Here is a 23,759-nt window from a genome sequence, read left to right as displayed (position 1 = left end):
TTGTAAAAATAATCGTATTCCTGATCTGAACCCAGCTCCGACCAGCCTATTTCCGATTTTGAGAGAGGCGGGATGGGCAGCCAACATGCTCCCAGGAGACAGGATGTCAATTTCAATGATTATAATGAGGCTGGAAGCCTCCTCTTTAATCTCCATTTTGTTTTAAACTGCATGTGGATGTTTTTTTTTAAAACACACTTTTTAAAACTTGAGAGCTACAGTAAGAAGGGGCTGCTGCATCCAGGAGACAAGAGCTTTTACACTTGCCTCCTGGATCTCGGGTCCCTACCCAACACACCTTCCGCGATTGGAGAGCCCCACACAAAATCCCTTATCACCTTCATGGAACCCCCTCCATCCACCAATATTCCGGAGGCTGGCCCGATCCTCCGGAAGCCAGCACCAGCCCCCACCAGATTCCTCCCTCGCTCCTGTATGGCCTAGTGCCACAAGCCTACCCACCCGCAGCTAGCCAGCCTCTCCATCTGGCTGACTGCGAGTGGGAGACAGAGGCTGCATATTCAAATCAGGCCCCATTGCGGGGAACCCAGGCTCCCTGGCACATTGGAGCCCCACTGCCCCCAACCCATCATCCTCATGAACATCCAGCCACATATTTCAAAAGTACTTAATTGGCTGTAATATGCTTCGAGACATCTTGAAGGTGTGTTAAGTTGCTATATAAATTCAAGATCATTCTTCATATATACCATCAACCATATCTATCTACTATCTGTCATACCTATCTCAAGTTATTCATTGAAGAAACAGACCAAAATTTAGCAACATCTTCAGATGTTTTCATTACGACATTGTCACAATGCTCTGAATGATGTAGAATGTGTTATACAACAGATCAAAAAGCTTGCGGTATTGCACGTTTGAGAATTCCTGGTCACCATCAATAAAAGTACCTTTACCATGTGGCAGATTTTAATGTTCAATGGGTGAATGTTTTGTGCTGGAATCCAATGATTTGAGACGGACTTCAAGTAGATGATCAGCACCTGTTCAGGCAATTGAGAGAATAGCTGAGCAAGAGCTCACCGTATCACTAAGTGATTTTCCTGGTTAGCGTTTCAGACGAGAGGGGAAGAGCACGAGGGCAACTGACAATAAAAGGAATGGGCATCAGGAAAGCAATCTAGTAGCTTACCTCGATAATGTACAAGACTATGTTCTTGTAAAAGCAGTACAGGATACACTTTGCTACGCGATTATAGTTCCAGGCTCCATGAACAAGCAGCAAGTTCTTCAGATACTTGAACTAGAAACAATGGGAGGATGATGATTGTCCGTTACACAATAATGATCTTTTAATAATTAAAAAAAAAGGAAGTCAAGTTGAAACTGTGGATTTGGTTTGTCATTTCCAAACTTATCAAAATGTACAAAATAACAGTACATCAATGTTTTGCTTATAAAGTGCCAATGCAGTTATGCAAAAAAAAAAATACACACACAATAATGGACCAACAATGTCATATTATATTACAGTGGTGTAGTTAGGTTCCTGGACTGGTAATCCAGAGAATGAATGAGTGTTCAAATTTTGCCATGGCAGTTTGAGAATTTGAATTCAGTTTAAAAAAAAGCAGCTGGAAATAAAAAGCCAGTACCAATAACACTGACCAAGAAGCTGTCGGATTGTCCTAAAAACTCAACTGGTTCATTCAATTCAATCAGCACATTCATATCCACTATTGCTCCACTCTTCCAACATGGTTGCATTTAAATGGCAATTCACTCAACTTTCATCCTGCCTCCTGCTGTTGGTTAAATTTCCTCTTACTGTATCTAACCTGCCAGATTGTTTCCAATTTTAAAATCGAATGTGGGAGCCTGAATTGAAGTCAGGAAGACACTCTTATAGTCTTGGCACATTCCCCTTAGCTGTTATCCTGCTCTTTCAGCATGTATATTTAAATTACAAAGCTCATTTCTGATTTCAGTCCAGACTCTCCAGGCTGATTTATAGTTGAAGACAGCCCAGTCAGACAGGTACAAGGAGAAAAGATTTAAAAGATCAGCAAGAGAATCCAGGGCTGAACTTGGGAGGGAGAATTACCATTTAAATAGCAAAAGGCTGGAAAAGTAACTGGGAGCAAATGCTGAAAGGAATGCACTGGTATGGTGCTGCTACTGGGCCATTGTCCTGGGAGAAATTGCTCTGCTCGGAGGAAACCAGAGGAAGGATATAATCCGTGGAAAAGATACCTCAAATAAAGACAAACATTGCCCCCCTTCAATGTATATTATACTCTTATACAAATTTCAAAAATATACAGTTTTCATGTTCACAAATTTTAAAAAGAGTAGAATGTGTTCGATGTTTTAAATAAAACTGCCAAATGATGATAACTAACACTAAATATCCTGGTATATATTACTGGAGTTACTTTTGAAAAGTCTAACTGCTTTAGAAAGTGTTATTAAATTGACAGTAAATTGAAGTATGAACACAAACCACATATTTTTGGAGTTGATCACTTGACCCTTCAAAGTAGGTTGGCAGCATAATGATCTACAGTATGGATGACAATATCAGTTGGACAATTTGAGGCGAGAACAGTAAAGGAGCATTTGGTACAATGTCACCCCTAATAACTGCATTCAATAAAAATTAGCTATATTTTGCAAGGCCAGTGACTTTGAAATATCTCTATGTACTGAGGTTTATTAAAGTTTCTGTACATCAAATGATTATTTTCTACTCAAGTTACCTGTGCTATGGAATAGTCAGAAGAATTTGCTGCCTGCAGTCCCTCATTCCCACTTATTCCAACACCAACATGTGCCGTTTGGATCATTCCCACATCATTCGCTCCATCACCAATTGCTAGTGTTATAACTTTCACCTGTTTCTTCACCATCTCAACAATTTCTGACTTCTGAAGAGGAGAAACTCTGAATAAAGTGAAAAAGGAAGGAAAATGAGATACAAAACCTTGGTAGCCGAGGATAATTGTGTTTTATATATATCTTAAAAGTCCTGCCCATAGGGTGTACATTTCACTCTTGTGCAATACTTCTTTGTCACCCTTAATTATAGGTAAATTTGTTCTACCACACCCACAGTGTCAGCTGTGGAGTAGTGGGTAACACACTCGCCTGAGTCAGAAGGTTGTGGGTTCAAGTCCCACTCCAGGGACCTGAGCACAAGAAAAAAAGTCTAGGCTGACACTAGTTCTGTGCTGAGGGAGTGCTGCACTGTTGGAGGTGCCATCTTTTGGATGAGACATTTAAACCAAGGCCCTCTCAAAGTGGACGTAAGAGATCCCATGGCACTATTTCGAAGAAGAACAGGAAAGTTATCCGCGGTGTTCTGGCCAATATTTATCCCTCAATCTACATAACAAAAAATTATCTGGTCATCATCATATTGCTGTTTGTGGGAGCTTGCTTGTGTGCAAATTGGCTGCCGCGTTTCCTACATTACAACAGTGACTACACTCCAAAAAAAAAAGTACTTCATTGGCTGTAAAGCGCTTTGAGACGTCAAAGCCACTATATAAATCCAGTCTTTTTTTTCCTTCCCATTGACTGACTTCCCAGCCCCATTCCCTGGCTTCCACTTCCATTTTCTCAAGAGTTACAGCAAGCCACAGAGAACAAATTAAAACAAAATAAAAACAAGGTAACAGCTTTGCGCTAAGTATAAAAATCTACCTTTGTAAAGAATGATTATCAGTTAGGATCATTTAAAGTTTTTACCACCAACGGGCAGGAAGCGGCTGCGAGCCTCCAGAAAAATCAGGCGGCCCATAAGAACTCATAAGTGTATGAGGGGTGGGGGGCGCAGTGGAAGTCCGGTCCTGAAACAGTATCTCTCTCTCTCTCTCTCTCTCTCTCTCTCTCTACAGATGCTGCCTGACCTGATGAATATTTCCAGCATTTTCTGTTTTTAGATCAGATTTCCAGCATGTACAGTATTTTGCCTCTATTTAAATGCGCTTTGTTCTTTTGGAATGAGTACATATGTAGCAAATTCCACCAAAATAAATGCTGGCAGAAGATGAAATGTCCAAAAGTGTTAAAACAATAGAATTCAGGAATGACAAACCTTGAAAGGATACATTTTCCAACTGTGGGGCTTCAGCCCAGTGAACAAGGTTCCATGACTTCACAATTAGAAAATTTGCCATTACGAATCAGATCAAATTTCTTATTTTAAATCAGTTGAGGCCTCTCCTACTTATGAGGTTGATTTTGCCTGATCAGCAGATGCTATATATATAATAGCACATTTGGCTTTCTTTCAAAGTAATTATTTAAATGAAGAAAGATTGCGAAGTGCTGCAGTACAGCGGGACCTGGGGGTACTTGTGCATGAAACACAAAAGGATAGTATGCAGGTACAGCAAGTGATCAGGAAGGCAAATGGTATCTTGGCCTTTATTGCAAAGGGGACGGAGTATAAAAGCAGGGAAGTCTTACTACAGCTACACAAGGTTTTGGTGAGGCCACACCTGGAATACTGCGTGCAGTTTCGGTTTCCATACTTACGAAAGGATATACTTGCTTTGGAGGCAGTTCAGAGAAGGTTCACTAGGTTGATTCCGGAGATGAGGGGGTTGACTTATGAGGAAAGGTTGAGTAGGTTGGGCCTCTACTCACTGGAGTTCAGAAGAATAAGTGGTGATCTTATCGAAATGTATAAGATTATGAGGGGGCTTGACAAGGTGGATGCAGAGAGGATGTTTCCACTGATGGGGGAAGACTAGAACTAGAGGGCATGATCTTAGAATAAAGGGCCACCCATTTAAAACAGAGATGAGGAGAAATTTCTGCTGAGGATTGTAAATCTGTGGAATTTGCTGCCTCAGAGAACTGTGGAAGCTGGGACATTGAATAAATTTAAGACAGAAAGAGAGAGTTTCTTAAACGATAAGGGGATAAGGGGTTATGGGGAACGGACAGGGGAGTGGAGCTGAGTCCATGATCAGATCAGCCATGATCTTATTGAATGGCGGAGCAGGCTCGAGGGGCCGTATGGCCTACTCCTGTTCCTATTTCTTATGTTCTAAATATGCCATTATGCATATAATTAAAATGTCCCATTTTATTACACAATTTCCACTGCACATTTTTAAATTATTTTCAAATCACCATAAAATGCAATTTTGTGCTAAGGTGCAAAAGACCAAGGGGGCTAAATTTGATAAGGTCCGTAAACAGGCACAGGAATCGCGATGAAAGTAATGCAGGCCGAACGTGAAATTCTTGCTGCCTGCTATTTAACATGATTGAAGCACAGTGCTAAATGTGCTGCTTGTTGGCTCAGCACACAGCAGGGGCCCAATTTCGTGGGCGGTATGATCTCTATTTAAAGGTTGCCTGCTGAGTGAAATGCTGTCTGCACCACTTCAAGGAGAGGTGCTTTCTGAAAGAAGCACCTCATTCTTAGTGTAGCCAAGGAAAGGGGAAGGTACCAATGTCGCAATAGGGCAGAGAAAGGACACTTTGGTTCTCGGAAACAACACTGAAGGCCTTCGTGCAGGCGGTCGAGAGGAGGAGAGGGGTCCTCTACTCGCAGTGTGCCAGGAGGCCCTCCAGACAGACTGTACGAAGACAGTGGAGCAGATTGCTGAAGTGGTCAGTGCCACCAGTTTTTCCCCCCCAAGACCTGGATCCACTACTGGAAGAAGTGGGCAAGGTCAGTGAATGTATCTTCAAATGCCATATCCTGCAACACTAGTCTCACAAACTGTTCAGTGCACCACACACCCATCACTTACCTACCAATAATCTCTATCACAACTCATGTCTCACAATCACAGCTTCATCTTACCCTCACACACTTGCCACAGTTGCAAGCCTCACAACCACATCTCACACCTTGCACACTATATTGCCAGCTATACAACCATGAGAGGCGCATCACCCAAACACATTGCACCACACTCGCTGACACACTTCCCTTTCTATTCAAGATGGCGCATAACTGGCACCAGCAGGAGCTAATAGCCGGGGGCAGGGATGGTTGCAGAACCTGACCCAGCTGGAGGAGATGGTTCTGGATATAATTGGAGGGGGCATTACTGAGGCTGTGGTGATCGGCAAGGCTGAAATCATTGATGACTATGTTCATACTGTTATATATGTAAACCTGTAAATACCATGTTTAACCACCAGAGGGCTCATCCCCTGGAATCCCAAGGGATCCCACAATCCCTTGGGAGCACCTGTCCATAAGGAGGCCTCACAGGCTGGAGAAGCATTCAGGGCTGTAATAAAGGACTACGGTCACACCTTACTTCGAGCTTGCAGTATCTGATCTGACTCTTTATTCAAGACATAACACATACCTAGTCCTTTTTTTATATCCCATTTCCCCCACAATCTCTTCTCACTTACACCATCTGCAGATTGTAAGCATGCACAGCTTGCTTCCCCCCCTCCCCTCACTACAAACTGACCCTTGGCGCCTTTCTCCTTTCAGATACCCAAGAACTTCAACCAGCCGAGCCTGTGCAGAAAGAACAAAAGACACCGTCACTTGACCTGTCACTCCCATGCACTAGCTCAGAAAAAGGCACTGCGCTAACTAGAGAGAGTAGTATATACACGGGATCTGCACGTGGTGAGTCACCGGACGAGGGGGCTGCAGCCAGGGTAGGGGGAAAGGGTAGCGCAGGTGCCAGCTCCCCGGAGGGAGAGATCGCACACTAGTTCGGCTATAGAAGACTCAGATGAGGACTTCGATGGGGAAGCCTTCGGAAGGGTGATGGGCATTCATAGAAATGCTTGGTGCATTGGCCGGCCTGCCAGAGAGCGTGTTGTCACGATCGAGGAGCATGGAGGAGCCTGGCTCCAACTTTGCACAGGGTTTTGCGCAGAGCTTCGAGCCCATGATTTCTAGGATAGAAGTGATGAGCAACTCCATTAGAGTACTTGTGGACCCAAACAAGATGCTGGGTGTGATAGGCGATGTCTCAGCTTCCATTGCAGCACAAGTGGAAGTGATCCAATATATTGGAGTGCTGCAGTGGATGCTTAGACTTGTATCATGCAGGCTCAGATTGCTATCACAAGCTCAGACTACTGATATCGTGGCAGGATTTACAAGTGTGGAAAGGGGCTTGCGGGGTTTCTCAGCAGTCCAGCAATCTGTCCTCCAACAGATTACTAGGAATGCTGATGCACCGCCCGGGGAAGTAGCAGTGGCTCTGTGGAGCACAAATCTGCTGTCTTCTCTCATGATGACAGCATTGTATTTCCACCACTGCTACTCCGCCTGTTGCCCATCAGTTAGCCAGCTGTTGCCCATGCCGGGGTGGTGCAGTCTACAGCTGCGCCTTCTAGGTCCAGAGCTGCTCGAGATCGCAAGGCTATTTCGCAGTTTCCCCCCCACCCAGAGAGTCAGCAGCCTTCCACCATTCATGCTGCAGCCGTTGGGGTAGCACTTCGTAGGAGCACTAGGATAAGCAAAGGTACATGAAAGGCAGACACTAAGGGAATGCACAGTGTTTAAGTTGACTTTGCAATGTAGTTTTGGAATTAATCATTTATAAAATTATGTTTGGAGTGGTGGCTTTCATTTCAGCATTGTGGCCAAGAGGACACTGTGATGTTCTGTGAGAGGGATGGTAAGCTGGGGAAGTATTGAGCAACAGGGAACTGGGGTTTCATTCAGGGGAACTGGCGTCTGATGATGTGCTCACGGACAGCCCGTCCAGAACGTGGATTTGCAGGCTGACTCATCCCTTCCTCCTCCTGAGCCAAATTTCGCAGCCATAGAATATCCTATTTTGTTCTTGTGTCCCCGACCTCACACATTTCTTTTTTAAATTTTTTTTTTTAAAAAGTCAAAAGATGTGCAACATATTGCTGGTATATACTTAACCATATGTAACTGACAAAGGAATTGGACCATTTTCATCTTGCAAGAATCAGGATTTAATTTTTTAAACTTAAAACCAACAAAGAATTCACAAAACGTTCACATTCTAGCTTACCGGCAGCAGATGACTGCTTTGCAAGACAAAGCAAGATCCAAAAAGGACTGTCGCACTCCAAATGTCAAGGCATATTTGAGGGTTTTCCCATCTATAATCAATGCAAAGTCGTTGTCCTTACGCAAAGCATCACCTAGAGTACTGCAGTGGCGGATCAGGGCTTCCCTTGTAGTCTGTGAAATAATTTTTAAAAAGTAAACTGATTTACACTTCAAGCAAAAAGTTTACTGAAAACTGATAAATCATACTTCTAAAGCAACAAAACTGAAAAGTAAAAAAAAAAGGCAGAATTCTCACCCAAAGAATGTATCTGGTTAAACGGATTACAAATGTAGTTCTTCCATCACAGCGGAAGGGGTGAGAATTCTAAAAACCTGATGTGAACACCATGAAGAATCATTTCCTCTACTCTGGCTAAACCACCAAAAGGACAATTTTCAATCCAATTTCCTGTGGCATAGGTGCAATTTGCAACGAGCATAACTCCAAATATAAGATTTGTGACAATGAACCCATAATTTTCTAATTTCTTATTATGCTGATGTTATAACCCATCATTGTGGAGTAGAAAACATGGGAGAGGTGCATCTATTAGCTTACTTCTGTGGTAGAGACGTTAGTTGTACTGACCACAAGAGATGCTGTAAATGAGCACTTAGAACCTGCAAGTGTTGAAATGGACACTCAACATAACTTCAGAATGCAGAGGGCATTCTTTGACACACCTCACCCAATATTTGAGAGGTTACGAGAACAATGGATGAAGGAAAGCCAGTAGACATCAATCACTTGGATTTCCATATGTCACGAGGGATTGTCCAAAAGCAAAAGTAGATTATATGGTATGGGGGTAAAAAGGGGAAAAGGATAAACATTGGATAAGGAACCATGGGTGATTTTAAATGGGGCAGCTTCCCCTGGGGTCCAGTAATGAGTAGCGTGCCCCAGATTTCAGTGCTGGGGCACCTTTCTGTTCATTATATTCATTAATGATCTGCAGGAGGGCATAGACAGAACAGTAAATACATGTGCAGATGAGACTAAATTATGTGTTAGAGTCAGTAACTTAGAAGAAAGAAAGAGAGTGTAACTGGATCCCGATAGATTAGGCAAGTGGGCCCAGGGCTAACAAATGCCATTCAATGTCATCATCATCATCATAGGCAGTCCCTCGAAATCGAGGAAGACTTGCTTCCACTCCAAAAGTGAGTTCTCAGTCCAATACGGGAATTACAGTCTGTCACAGGTGGGACAGAGAGTCATTGAAGGAAAGAATGGGTGGGGAGTCTGGTTTGCCGCACGCTCCTTCCGCTGCCTGCGCTTGATTTTGGCTTGCTCTTGGCTTAACTCCCTCCCGGATGCTCTTCCTCCACTTAGGGCGGACTTTGGCCAGCAACTGCCAGGTGTCGGTGAGGATGTTGCATTTTATCAAGGAGGCTTTGAGGGTGCCCTTGAAATGTTTCCTCTGCCCACCTTGGGCGCGCTTGCCGTGTAGGAGTTCTGAGTAGAGCGCTTGCTTTGGGAATCTTGTGTCAGGCATGCGAAAAATGTGGCCCGCCCAACAGAGCTGGTCGAGTGTGATCAGTGCTTCGATGCTGGGGATGTTGGCCTGATCAAGAACACTAACGTTGGTGCGTCTGTCCTCCCAGGGGATTTGCAGGATCTTGCGGAGACATCATTGGTGGTGTTTCTCGAGCGATTTGAGGCGTCTACTGTATATCGGCCATGTCTTTTGATGCATACAGGAGGGTGGGTATCACTACAGCCTTGTAGACTATAAGCTTGATGCCAGATTGGAGAGCTTGATCTTCGAACACACTTCCTCAGGCAGCCAAAGGCTGCACTGGCACACTAGAGGTGGTGTTGAACCTTGTCGCCAATGTCTGCCCTTGCTGATAATAGGCTCCCGGGGAACGGAAAGTGGTCCACATTGTCCAGGACCGCGCTGTGGATCTTGATGACTGGGGGGGCAGTGCTGTGTGGCGGGGACAGATTGGTGGAGGACCTTTGTCTTACGGATGTTTAGTGTAAGGCCGATGCTTTCGTGCACCTCGGTGAAGATGTTGACTATGACTTGGAGTTCAGCTTCTGAATGTAGCTCGATGACAGGATGGGACAGTCATGGATCTGACCTGGAGGCGACGAAGGTTGAACAGGTTCCCACTGGTTCTGTAGTTCAGTTCCACTCTAGCGGGAAGCATTCAATGTAGGCAAGTGTAGTTATGTACATAGGGTACAGGATATAACATGACTAGATGTAGGTTGAAGGTTAATAAGGAACAAAAAATTGGGATTGATCCTTGATTGCTCTCTCACAGTTCAGGGTCATTAGATTTTATGAAATCTACAGCACAGAAACAGGCCATTTGGCCCAACTGGTTAATGCCGGCGTTTATGCTCCACACAAGCTTCCTCCCACCCCTCTTAATCGAACCCCATCAGAATATCCTTCTATTGCTTTCTCCCTCATGTGCTTATCTAGTTTCCCTTAAATGCATTGTGGCAGGTGGTTGCAGCCAAAGCTGTATTGCCTTGATAATTAAATTAGGACCACAGTAAGAGGTATAGAAGGCTTTGTTACAACCTCATTTGGAGTAATGTGTCCAATTTTGGACGCCCCTCCCTCCCCCTCCACCTCAAAAGGTCATTGCGAGTCTAGGAAAGGAACGGAGAAGAGCAACAAGGCTGATTCCCGGGATGGCGGGACTGACCTATCAAGAAAGACTGGATCAACTGGGCTTGTATTCACTGGAGTTCAGAAGAATGAGAGGGGACCTCATAGAAACATATAAAATTCTGACGGGGTTAGACAGGTTAGATGCAGGAAGAATGTTCCCAATGTTGGGGAAGTCCAGAACCAGGGGTCACAGTCTAAGGATAAGGGGTAAGCCATTTAGGACCGAGATGCGGAGGAACTTCTTCACCCAGAGAGTGGTGAACCTGTGGAATTCTCTACCACAGAAAGTTGTTGAGGCCAATTCACTAAATATATTCAAAAAGGAGTTAGATGAGGTCCTTACTGCTAGGGGGATCAAGTGGTATGGCGAGAAAGCAGGAATGGGGTACTGAAGTTGAATGTTCAGCCATGAACTCATTGAATGGCGGTGCAGGCTAGAAGGGCCGAATGGCCTACTCCTGCACCTATTTTCTATGTTTCTATGTTTCTATGATCCCTGCCATGAGGTTAGACTTGATGGCTTGGGTTTTTACTCACTAAACAGATGGGTGCTTAGTAAATATTTGTTAGTTATTTGAGATTTTAAAGGCACAAAGATGAAAGTGCTCAAGATGATGTGGTTGGGCAGAACTAGGTGCCATCCATGTAAATTGAAGTAGCAATTCAGCACATTCTATCTAGTAGTACTGTATATCAATGGAAATGAACGTTAAGCACAATGGGCTCAGCTTTCCCCAATGCCATTTTTTGGTGTATTGCCAGAGTTACGCCTGTTTTTTTTAGCCACAACTTCCCCCCAAAAAATAAGTAGCAAGTTTCCCAGTTCCATTTTTTGAAATTGGCACCACACAGCCGATCATGTAGCCTCGGGAGGCCGGGGGAGTCTAATTTCTGTGGCGCAAAAGAGATGTCCCCACTTCTGCGCATGTGCGATAAAAAAGGGACTTTTTGACGTGATTGCTATGGGCGCGCATGCCCAGTACAGCTCCCGGTCTGCATTTGGCCATTTTTAAAGAGCCAGTTGTGTTAAAGAACTTTAATTTTCATTGGAAAAATCAGAGCTGCAATACAAGATGCAACATGGCTCAAGGACCAAGGACCAAGGACCAAGAATTTCCTACAGGATGAAGTGGAGGCACTAGTTACTGTAATTGAGACCAGATGGCACAAGCTGGACACCAGAAGAGATCACATAAAAGTTTCACCAAAAGAAAAGAAATGCTGGAACCAACTTGCAGAAGATTACTGTGCAATGGTGACCACCCCGAGGTATGGCCAGTGCAAAAAAGTGGCAGGACCTTGGTCAAGTAGTTAGTGTAAGTAGTATTTTCATTTAATCAATGGAATTACAATTGTAAATGTGACCAGCTGTATATGTCCCATCCAGCAGAAAGACACCCTCTCTAAAAAGTTATATTTTCATCTTTGCAGAGGAAGGTGGCGCACAACAAAAGGGAAAGAACTTCAAATCTGCACCCACTGATACCCTTGGAAGACAGGGTCGCTGCTTTGATGGGTCCTGCCTGGAGAAAAGCAACCACTACCGTCAAGTACTGCGTGGGCTAGCCATGCTTCGGTTCATGGGGATGTCTCCGTCAGCTACGCCTCGGTTGATGCAATGTGCTATCATTCATCATGGTCCTTAAAATGAGCCTGCTGCCTGTGCTGTGAGAGCCTACTCATGCCACCCACCCTGCCCCCTCCTCTGCTGTTAACCATTTGTCTGTTCTGTTATATTTTGCAGAACTTGAGGCCTACCCTGACGAGGCTGAAGCCGATGCAGATGATTCAGACGTGGACGAGCCTGAAGAGACCATCTTCCAGACCAAGAGCACTGGGGTGAGGGGGAGGTGATGGATGAAGTCCCCACGGTTAGACTCACTTTGGAGGAGGTGCAGCTGCCGCCTATTGAGGTGCCAGCCCCTTTGCTGAGTAGTACGAGTGTTATTGGGACATTCCATGGTTTCCCATAGTCCGAGGATTCCAGTGGGGTGCAGCGAGGCACAACCAGGGCCCCATCGTCCGAGGCTGCGAGTCCCAGAGGGGTGCAGCGAGCCACACCCAAGGCGATGTGGGTACAATCAATGCAGCCCTGTACCTTTGGGAAGCCAGCAATCCTGGAGATGCCCACAGCCCCGTCACACATTGCCTGGGCGGTCATGGGGAACTTTATGCAGTCACTCCTCTAGGCATACAGCAGTCACCTGCCGAATGCAGATATATGTTGCGTGTTGCGAAATGGCGCGCATATCCCCAGTTGTGGCCTGGAACGATCCAGATGCATAGAATGAAAGTGCAGCTGTTACCTTCACTTCAACTGACAAAGCAGTCCCCTTGACGCTTCCAGGTTCCAGGTCTGCTTTCACCAACTCTCAGATCTCAGTTACAACTTCTTTGCCGAAACACAGCCTTCTCACACAGTCTGCATCACTCAGGTGCAGGTATAAACACCTGTCTCAATATACCCGACATGGGTAAGGCCTCCAGCCCGTCATCCTACGTGCTCGGAGGTTCCTCATGCGATGACGTTGAATGAATTGACTGCTCCACAGCACCATCATGCAGAAGGCTTGCATGAGGTATGGCATTGTTAGTATTGCCCCCATGATTAAATTGTATCTTTGCAAGAAGCTCAAAACAGCAGGCAGGGCAGATTCTTTGTTGTCTCGTTCACCAAGGTCGACGTCCTAGTATGGACCACACCCAAGTCTGAGCATGCGCAATGGGCTTGTTGCATAGTGGCATAGTGCAAGGGTTCTCATCCCTTCATCAGAACATAACAGATGAAATAGGAGCAGGAGTAGGCCATTTGGCCCCTTAAGCATGCACCACCATTCAATAAGATCATGGACTCAGCTCCACTTCCCTGCCGCTCCCCATAACCTTTTACTCCCTTATCGCTCAAAAATCTGTCTATCTCCGCCTTAAATATATTCAATGACCCAGCCTCCACAGCTCTCTGGGGCAGAGAATTCCATACATTTACAACCCTCAGACAAGAAATTTCTCCTCATCCCAGTTTTAAATGCCCGGCCCCTTATTCTAAGACTATGTCTCCAAGTTTTAGTTTCCCCTATGAGTGGAAATATCCTCTCTGCATCCATCTTGTCGAGCCCCCTCATTATCTTACAGAAATAGACAGTTTCTTAATGTCCCAGCTTCCACAGCTCTGAGGCAGCAAATTCCAGATTTACAACCCTCAGAGAAGAAATTTCTCATCTGTTTTAAATGGGCGGCCCCTTGTTCAAAGATCATGCCATCTAGTTCTAGTCTCCCCCATCAGTGGAAACATCCTCTCTGCATCCACCTTGTCAAGCCTCCTCATGATCTTATACTTCGATAAGATTATCTCTCATTCTGCTAACCTCCAATGAGTAGAGGCCCAACCTACTCGACTTTTCCTCATAAGTCAACCCCCTCATCCCCGGAATTAACCTAGTGAACCTTCTCTGAACTGCCTCCAAAGCAAGTATATCCTTTTGTAAATATGGAAACCAAAACTGCACGCAGTATTCCAGGTGTGGCCTCACCAATAACTTATATAGCTGTAGCAAGACTTCCCTGCTTTTATACTCCATCCCCTTTGCAATAAAGGCCAAGATTCCATTGGTCTTCCTGATCACTTGCTGTACCTGCATACTACCCTTTTGTGTTTCATGCACAAGTACCCCCAGGTCCCGCTGTACTGCAGCACTTTACAATCTTTCTCCATTTAAATAATAACTTGCTCTTTGATTTACATTAAAGTAGAATTTTTTTTTTTTTTTTTAAAAAGTGAGTGACACTTCGGAGGTCTGCTTACTGAGTGTGAACCTTGAGCACTAGTTGAAAGCATTAAAAAAATATATAGTAGCACATGAAAACTAAACTGACGCACGACAGGTCTGGTTGTATTTGATTTTACTTTTTCCACTGTATAAATTGGGACAGCAGTAAAATCTGAAATGACCAAGAAGTACAGATACCACAAAGCAACTTCTGTCTACATCTAGCCCCTATAATAACCACAAGAGTCATGAGTGGATTTTACCATAACCATGCCCCTCTAACTTTATAAAATTGGACAATTAAACATGCATTCAAAACTGGGTGCACAAAGCAACTTTTCTAATGTTATATGATAAAGTGAATGTACAGATAAATGCCCTAACATGTGCTTGAATTACACTGTGGGCTGGAAATAACAATGAATTTTGTCACAATTTAAAACGGAGCTACTTTGGTCAGCAGGCAGATGAAACTTTAAAAACTCTCCCTGAACTATAAATGTGATTTTAGGATGAATATTAGCAATAGATTTTAATTTGCATTTCATTGCAGAAACGTCAATTTTTTTCCCACACATCAAACTACGTTTTCCACCAGTTATCACTGTTAATGGGGATTTGTATCCATGGTGTTATTTTAAAAGTAACATTCCACTAATAGTACTTGCTCTGCCAAATTACAGGCACTTTCCACATAGCATGTGAAAGTGCAGTGTATAACTTGGGAGGAGAGTATTAGTATTCATTTTGCTAAAATATAATTTATTCTGAACAAAGGTTTACGTGCTCGCCTTAATAAATCTGGTCAGTGAGGAATGATTGCTGCCTCTGGAAATCTTAAAGGTACAAGAGTCAAACACCATTGTGTGTTTTCTTAACATAGGAGGTACTGCTTATATACGGAAATCAATGGCAGATTTGGCTTTGGAAATATATACCAGCACTGGCATAACTTACATGCAGGTTTTTGTATCCTTTTCTGCTACAATAGTAAAGGTCACAGCAATAGCTGCAGATTTTGGACCAGATTTAGTACGAGTGCAGCCCACCCAATTAACAAGAAAGAAAGTTCACCTACGAGACGAATTTAGGGAGCTGGGAGCTAAATTAAAAAGTAGGACCTCAAAAGTAGTAATCTCAGGATTGCTACCAGTGCCACGTGCTAGTCAGAGTAGGAATCGGAGGATAGCTCAGATGAATACTTGGCTTGAGTGGTGCAGAAGGGAGGGATTCAAATTCATGGGACATTGGAACGGTTCTGGGGGAGGTGGGACCAGTACAAACTGGACGGTCTGCACCTGGGCAGGACCGGAACCAATGTCCTAGGGGGGAGTGTTTGCTAGTGTTGTTGGGGAGGAGTTAAACTAATATGGCAGGGGGATGGGATTCTATGCAGGGAGATAGAGGGAAGTAGAATGGGGGCAGAAGCAAAAGACAGAAAGAAGAAAAGTAAAAGTGGAGGGCAGAGAAACCTAAGGCAAAAAGCAAAAAGGACCACATTAGAGCAACATTCTAAAAGGGGAAAAGTGTGTTAGAAAGACAAACCTGAAGGCTCTGTGCCTCAATGCGACGAGTATTCGGAATAAGGTGGACGGATTAACTGCGCAGATAGCAGTTAACGGTTATGATGTAATTGGCATCATGGAGATATGGCTCCAGGGTGACCAAGGCTGGGAACTCAACATCAAGGAAGGATAGACAGAAAGGAAAAGGAAGTGGGGTGGCATTGCTGGTTAAAGAGGAAATTAATGCAATCGCAAGGAAGGATATTAGCTTGGATGATGTGGAATCGGTATGGGTGGAGCTACAGAATAGCAAAGGGCAGAAAACACTAGTGGGAGTTGTGTACAGACCACCAAACAGTAGCAGTGAGGTTGGGGACAGATTCAAACAAGAAATAAGGGATGCGTGCAATAAAGGTACAGCAGTTATCATGGGTGACTTTAAACTACATATTGATTGGGCTAACTAAACTGGTAGCAATGCGGTGGAGGAGGATTTCCTGGAGTGTACTAGGGATGATTTCCTAGACCAATATGTCAAGGAACCAACAAGACAGCTGGCCATCCTAGACTGGGTGATGTGTAATAAGAAACAACTAATTAGCAATCTTGTTGTGCGAGGCCCGTTGGGGAAGAGTGACCATAATATGGTAGAATTTTTTATTAAGATGGAGAGTGACACAGTTAATTCAGAAACTAGGGTCCTGAACTTAAGGAAAGGTAGTTTCGATGGTATGAGATGTGAATTGGCCAGAATTGACTGGCAAATGATACTTAAAGGATTGACGGTGGATAGGCAATGGCAAACATTTAAAGATCACATGGATGAACTTCAGAAATTGTACATCCCTGTCTGTTGTAAAAATAAAACGGAAAGGTGGCTCAACTGTGACTAACAAGGGAAATTAAGGATAGTGTTAAATCCAGGGAAGAGGCATAAAAATTGGCCAGAAAAAGCAACAAACCTGAGGAGTGGGAGAAATTTATAATTCAGCAGAAGAGGACAAAGGGTTTAAGTAAGAGGGGGAAAATAGAGCATGAGAGGAAGCTTGCTGGGAACATAAAAACTGACTGCAAAAGCTTTTATAGATATGTGAAGAGAAAAAGATTAGTGAAGACAAACGTAGGTCTCTTGCAGTCGGATTCAGGTGAATTTATAATGGGAAACAAAGAAATGGCAGACCAACTGAACAAATACTTTGGTTCTATCTTCACGAAGGAAGACACAAATAACCTTCCGGAAACACGAGGGGACCAAGGGTCCAGTGAGAAGGAGGAACTGAAGGATATCCTTATTAGGCGGGAAATTGTGTTAGGGAAATTGATGGGATTGAAGGCCGATAAATCCCCGGGGCCTGATAGTCTGCATCCCAGAGAACTTAAGTGGCCCTAGAAATAGTGGATGCATTGGTGATCATTTTCCAACAGTCTATTGACTCTGGATCAGTTCCTACGGACTGGAGGGTAGCTAATGTAACACCACTTTTTAAAAAGGGAGGGAGAGAGAAAACAGGTAATTATAGACCAGTTAGCCTGACATCAGTGGTGGGAAAATGTTGCAATCAATCATTAAGGACGAAATAGCAGTGCATTTGGAAAGCAGTGACAGGATCGGTCCAAGTCAGCATGGATTTGTGAAAGGGAAATCATGCTTGACGAATCTTCTGGAATTTTTTGAGAATGTAACTAGCAGAGTGGACAAGGGAGAACCAGTAAATGTGGTGTATTTGGATTTTCAAAAGGCTTTTGACAAGGTCCCGCACAAGAGATTGGTGTGCAAAATCAAAGCGCATGGTATTGGGGGTAATGTACTGAAGTGGATAGAGAACTGGTTGGCAGACAGGAAGCAGAGAGTCGGAATAAACGGGTCCTTTTCAGAATGGCAGACAGTGACTAGTGGAGTGCCGCAGGGCTTAGTACTGGGACACCAGCTCTTTACAATATACATTAATGATTCAGATGAAGGAATTGAGTGTAATATCTCCAAGTTTGCAGATGACACTAAACTGGGTGGCGGTGTGAGCTGTGAGGAGGACGCTAAGAGGCTGCAGATTGACTTGGACAGGTTAGGTGAGTGGGCAAATGCACGGTAGATGCAGTATAATATGGATAAGAGTGAGGTTATCCACTTTAGGGGGCAAAAACAAAGGCAGATTATCTGAATGGTGGCAGATTAGGAAAAGGGGAGGTGCCATGAGACCTGGGTGTCATGGTTCATCAGTCATTGAAAGTTGGCATACAGGTACAGCAGGCGGTGAAGGCGGCAAATGGTATGTTGGCCTTCACAGCTAGTGAATTTAAGTATAGGAGCAAGGAGGTCTTACTGCAGTTGTACAGGGCCTTGGTTAGGCCTCACCTGGAATATTGTGTTCAGTTTTGTTCTCCTAATCTGAGGAAGGACTTTCTTGCTATTGAGGGAGTGCAGCGAAGGTTCACCTGACTGATTCCCCGGATGGCTGGACTGACATGAGGAGAGACTGGATCAACTGGGCCTTTATACACTGGAGTTTAAAAGGATGAGAGGGGATCTCATAGAAACATAAGATTCTGACGGGACTGGACAAGTTAGATGCGGGAAGAATGTTCCCAATGTTGGGGAAGTCCAGAACCAGGGGACACAGTCTTAGGATTAGGGGTAGGCCATTTAGGAGTGAGATGAGGAGAAACTTCTTCGCTCAGAGAGTTGCTAACCTGTGGAATCCCCTGCCAGAGAGTGTAGTTGATGCCAGTTCATTGGATATAGTCAAGAGGGAGTTAGATATAGCCCTTACGTCTAGGGGGATCAAGTGGTATGGAGAGAAAGCAGGAAAGGGGTACTGAGGGAATGATCAGCCATGATCTTATTGAATGGTGGTGCAGGCTCGAAGGACCGAATGGCCTACGCCTGCACCTATTTTCTATGTTTCTAACAAACATGTAAAATCACTGATTTGGAATACTAATGATGAAACCACAACCTTCAAGAAACAAATATAAAGATTGAAGTGAATGCATCAATTTTACAGCATTTTCCTGCAATGTTACTTGTATTAAATATAATTTTTCCCATCTCCATCAGATATTAAATCGCAAATGTGCAACAATATAAAATGCATCATTGGATGATTGAAACAAAGTAAGGGGATAAGGGGAGGAACGGGCACTTAATATATCTGGCTACAATGTATTCAGGAAAACAGGGAAGGAAAAAGACAAGGGAAGGTTGCAGATACTGTTCCAACACGTGAAAGAGATGCTGTGGTTGAGGGTTCGAAGACAGAACATACTTGGTTAGAATTAAGGAACTATAGAGGAGCTATTACGCTGCTGGGTGTGTACTCTAGCCAGCAAATAGTGGAGAGGAGACAGAGGTCCAAATTTGCAGGCAAATTGCAGAAAGATGCAAAACTTGAGTATGGGGGGGGTACTTCAATCATCCTACAATTGACTGAGAAAATAACAGTGTAAAGGGTAAATAGGAGGAAGAATTCCGGAAATGTGTACGAGAACTTTCCAGATCATTCGGTTTCCAACCCAACGAGGAACGAAGCAGGTCTGCATCTGGCTCTGGGGAATGCAGAGGGACAAGTAGAGCATGCTTCAGTGATTTGATAAACAGTGATCACAATATCATGAGGTTTAGAGGTATTTATGGAAATTGACAAGAAAAAATTAAATGTAAAAATACTCAATGGAAGAGGACTAATTTCAGTGAATTGGAAAGGGATCCAGCCCAGGTGGATTTGAATCAAAAACTGCCAGATAAAACAGTAAAGAGCAATGGGAGGCCTTGAAAGAGGAGAAAATTCGTACAGACTAGGGACATTCCACAAGGGGAAAAGGAAGGGCACTCAAAGCTAAAACTCCCTGGATGACTGAAAATATAGAGATTAAAAAGTAACAGAAGAAGAAAGATGATAAATTTTCGGCGCATAATTCAGTCGCAAACCAAGCTGACTAGAAAAAGTGCAGGGGAGAACTGAAAAAGGAAGAGGGACAAAGTGAGTGTATGACAATAGATTAGTGATCAACACAAAAGGGAACTGAAAATTGTGAAAGGATAGTCAAAGGAAGGATCGGTCCGATTAGGGACTTAAAAGGAGATCATCTTGTGGTGGCAGAGGGCATGACTGAGGTACTAAATGAGTAGTTTGCATCAGTGATGAGGATCTGCAGAGGATGCTGTCTGTCATGTAAAGGAGGAGGTCGTAGCGATATTTGATAGGATAACAATAGATAAAGCAGAGGAACTTAAAAGACTGGCAGCATTCAAAGTAGAAAAGTCACCTGGTCTGGATGGCATACATCCTCAGTTGCTGAGGGAAATAAGGGTGGACATTGTGGAGGCGCTGGCCACAATCTTCCAATTCTCCTTAGATATAGGAGTGGTACCAAAGGACTGTATATATTACACTCCTGTTCAAAAAAAAGAGGGGAAGGGGATAAACCTGGCAACTACAGGCCAGTCAACCCAATGTCGGTAGTGGGGAAACATTATTTTGAGCAAAATTAATTGGCACTTGAAAAAAAAAGGGTTACTAAATGAAATCCAGCACAGATGTTAAAGGCAAATCGTGTTTGACTCTCTCGATTAAGTCCTTTGATGAAGTAGCAGAGGGTTGATGATGTTAATGTGGTTGATGTGTGGATGGACTTTCAAAAGACGTTTGATAAAGTACCACATAATGGGCCCAAGTTTCCACAAGAAAAAAAACGGGTGCCCCTCCGAGCTGGGCGCCCGTTTTTCGCGCCTAAAACGGCGCCTAAAAAAATCCTCGGTATTCTCCACCTACTTACAGGTCCTGTGGCCCTCGGCGCAGACAGCACGAGCTGTGGGGGGGGGGGCGGAGCCCCCGGGACCTCTGCACATGCGCGCTAGTCAGCACGCAAGTGCAGTAGCTCCAGGCGCCGAACTGTGTGGGAGGGGCCCGAAGCACGCAGCCCCAATGGCCTCACTGGGGCTGCGTGAATGAGGCTCCTCCCACGGCCAGCTCCTGCTCCCCGCCCGACCAGACCCGACACTCGCTTCCCGCCCCGACACCCACTCCCCCCCCGACCAGACACCCGCCCCACCCCCCTCCCGACCGTCTCTCTCGTCTCTCAGCGGCACGAACAGCTGCAGAATTCTCCCTGGCTGAAGCACTTTCACACAGGTAGGAAGATGGTTTATTTAATCTTTTCTTGGCTTATGTTTATTCAGGTTGGATTTATTTGTATAATATTTGTAGAAGTATAAATAAGGATTTATTGTCGAATTTAATGAGTTCCCTTCCCCCCCCCTCCCCCCCACCTCGTTCTGGACGCCTAATTTGTAACCTGCGCCTGATTTTTTAATGTGTAGAACAGGTTTTTTCAGTTCTACAAAAATCTTCACTGGCTCCATTCTACTTTAGTTTGGAGTACATTTTCACTGTGGGAACTTTCAAATCAGGCGTCAGTGGCCGGACACGCCCCCATTTGAAGAAAAAATTCTGTTCTAAACTAGAACTATTCTACCTGACTAGAACTGCAGAAAAAAAAAAATGTGGAGAATTGCGATTTCTAAAATAGTCTGTTCTCCACCAGTTGCTCCTAAAAATCAGGCGTGAATCATGTGGAAACTTGGGCCCAATAGACTTGTTAGCAAATGTGCTGTATAATTCTATGATTCTAAGGTGCCAAAGAACATCCTCCTATATTCATAACAACATAAGAATTAAGAGGAGTAAGCCATACCATATATTCAGAGACTCAGCATCCACAGTCCTCCGGGACAGAGAATTCCAAAGATTCACAACCTTCTGAGTGAGGACATGACTCCTCATCTGTCTTAAATGGCCTACTCCTTATCCTGAGACTATGCCCCCAAGTTCGAGACTCTTCAGCCAGGGAAAACAATCTCAGCATCTACCCTGTCAAACCCCCAATGTTACAATGAGATCACCTCGCATTATTCTAAACTCCGGAAGTATAGGCCCATTCTACTCAATCTCTCCTCATAGGATAATCCTCTCATCCCAGGAATCAAATCGAGTGAACCTTTGTTGCATCGCCTCCAAGGCATTATATCCTTCTTTAGGTAAAGAGACACAACTGTGCACAATACTCCAAGTGTGGTCTCACCAAAGCCCGGCACAACAGTGGCAAGAATTTCTTACTCTTGTACTCCAACTCCCTTACAGTGAAGGCCAACATGCCTTCCGAATTGCTTGCTGTACCTGTATTCTAACTGTGTTTCCTATACTAGGCCACCTAAATATCTCAGAGCACAAACTTAATAGTTTTCTCACCATTTAAAAAGTGTTTTTCTATTCTTTCTACCAAAGTGAAAAACCTCACATTTCCCCACGTTTTACTCAACCTGCCACCTTATTGGCCACTCCTTTAACCTGTCTATATCCCTTTGTAGGCTCTTTGTGTCCTCCTCACAATTAATTTTCCCATCAAGCCAGTATCGTCAGTAAACTTGGATACAATACACTTGGTTCCTTCATCTAAGTCACCGAGACTCAGTTTTCATTTCCGCCAGGACTGTTCGGCTCCAGACCTCATTACAAGCCTTGGCCCAAAATGGACAACATAGAAACATAGAAAATAGGTGCAGGAGTAGGCCATTCGGCCCTTCTAGCCTGCACCGCCATTCAATGAGTTCATGGCTGAACATGCAACTTCAGTAGCCCATTCCTGCTTTCTCACCATACCCCTTGATTCCCCTAGTAGTAAGGACTTCATCTAACTCCTTTTTGAATATATTTAGTGAATTGGCCTCAACAACTTTCTGTGGTAGAGAATTCCACAGGTTCACCACTCTCTGGGTGAAGAAATTCCTCCTCATCTCGGTCCTAAATGGCTTCCCCCTTATCCTTAGTCTGTGTCCCCTGGTTCTGGACTTCCCCAACATTGGGAACATTCTTCCTGCATCTAACCTGTCTAACCCAGTCAGAATTTTAAACGTTTCTATGAGGTCCCCTCTCATTCTTCTGAACTCCAGTGAATACAAGCCCAGTTGATCCAGTCTTTCTTGATAGGTCAGTCCCGCCATCCCAGGAATCAGTCTGGTGAACCTTCGCTGCACTCCCTCAATAGCAAGAATGTCCTTCCTCAGGTTAGGAGACCAAAACTGTACACAATACTCCAGGTGTGGCCTCACCAAGGTCCTGTACAATTGTAGCAACACCTCCCTGCCCCTGTACTCAAATCCCCTCGCTATGAAGGCCAACATGCCATTTGCTTTCTTAACCGCCTGCTGTACCTGCATGCCAACCTTCAATGACTGATGTACCGTGACACCCAGGTCTCTTTGCACCTGCCCTTTTCCTAATCTGTCACCATTCAGATAATAGTCTGTCTCTCTGTTTTTACCACCAAAGTGGATAACCTCACATTTATCCACATTATACTTCATCTGCCATGCATTTGCCCACTCACCTAACCTATCCAAGTCGCTCTGCAGCCTCATAGCATCCTCCTCGCAGCTCACACTGCCACCCAACTTAGTGTCATCCGCAAATTTGGAGATACTACATTTAATCCCCTCGTCTAAATCATTAATGTACAGTGTAAACAGCTGGGGCCCCAGCACAGAACCTTGCGGTACCCCACTAGTCACTGCCTGCCATTCTGAAAAGTCCCCATTTACTCCTACTCTTTGCTTCCTGTCTGACAACCAGTTCTCAATCCATGTCAGCACACTACCCCCAATCCCATGTGCTTTAACTTTGCACATTAATCTCTTGTGTGGGACCTTGTCGAAAGCCTTCTGAAAGTCCAAATATACCACATCAACTGGTTCTCCCTTGTCCACTCTACTGGAAACATCCTCAAAAAATTCCAGAAGATTTGTCAAGCATGATTTCCCTTTCACAGATCCATGCTGACTTGGACCTATCATATTACC

At 44.3% G+C, this 23,759-nt stretch overlaps 1 protein-coding gene across 6 annotated transcripts in view; it reads right to left on the bottom strand.

Moving 5' to 3' along the window:
* atp8a1 (ATPase phospholipid transporting 8A1) overlaps positions 1-23,759 on the bottom strand; it is a 509,869-nt gene that overhangs the window by 166,110 nt on the left and 320,000 nt on the right. For all 6 annotated transcript variants that reach the window (XM_070870244.1, XM_070870234.1, XM_070870228.1 and 3 more), the window contains 3 exons: positions 7,959-8,131; positions 2,724-2,907; positions 1,157-1,267 (listed from right to left, as the gene is read on the bottom strand). In XM_070870244.1, coding sequence (XP_070726345.1) covers positions 1,157-1,267; positions 2,724-2,907; positions 7,959-8,131 — 468 coding nt within the window. The remainder of the gene's footprint in view (positions 1-1,156; positions 1,268-2,723; positions 2,908-7,958; positions 8,132-23,759) is intronic.

This window comes from Pristiophorus japonicus, chromosome 2 (genome assembly GCF_044704955.1).
Source record: "Pristiophorus japonicus isolate sPriJap1 chromosome 2, sPriJap1.hap1, whole genome shotgun sequence".
Classification (NCBI taxonomy): Eukaryota; Metazoa; Chordata; class Chondrichthyes; family Pristiophoridae; genus Pristiophorus; species Pristiophorus japonicus.
The sequence above is the reverse complement of the archived record's forward strand: the minus strand, read 5'-3'. Positions and strand labels throughout refer to the sequence as shown.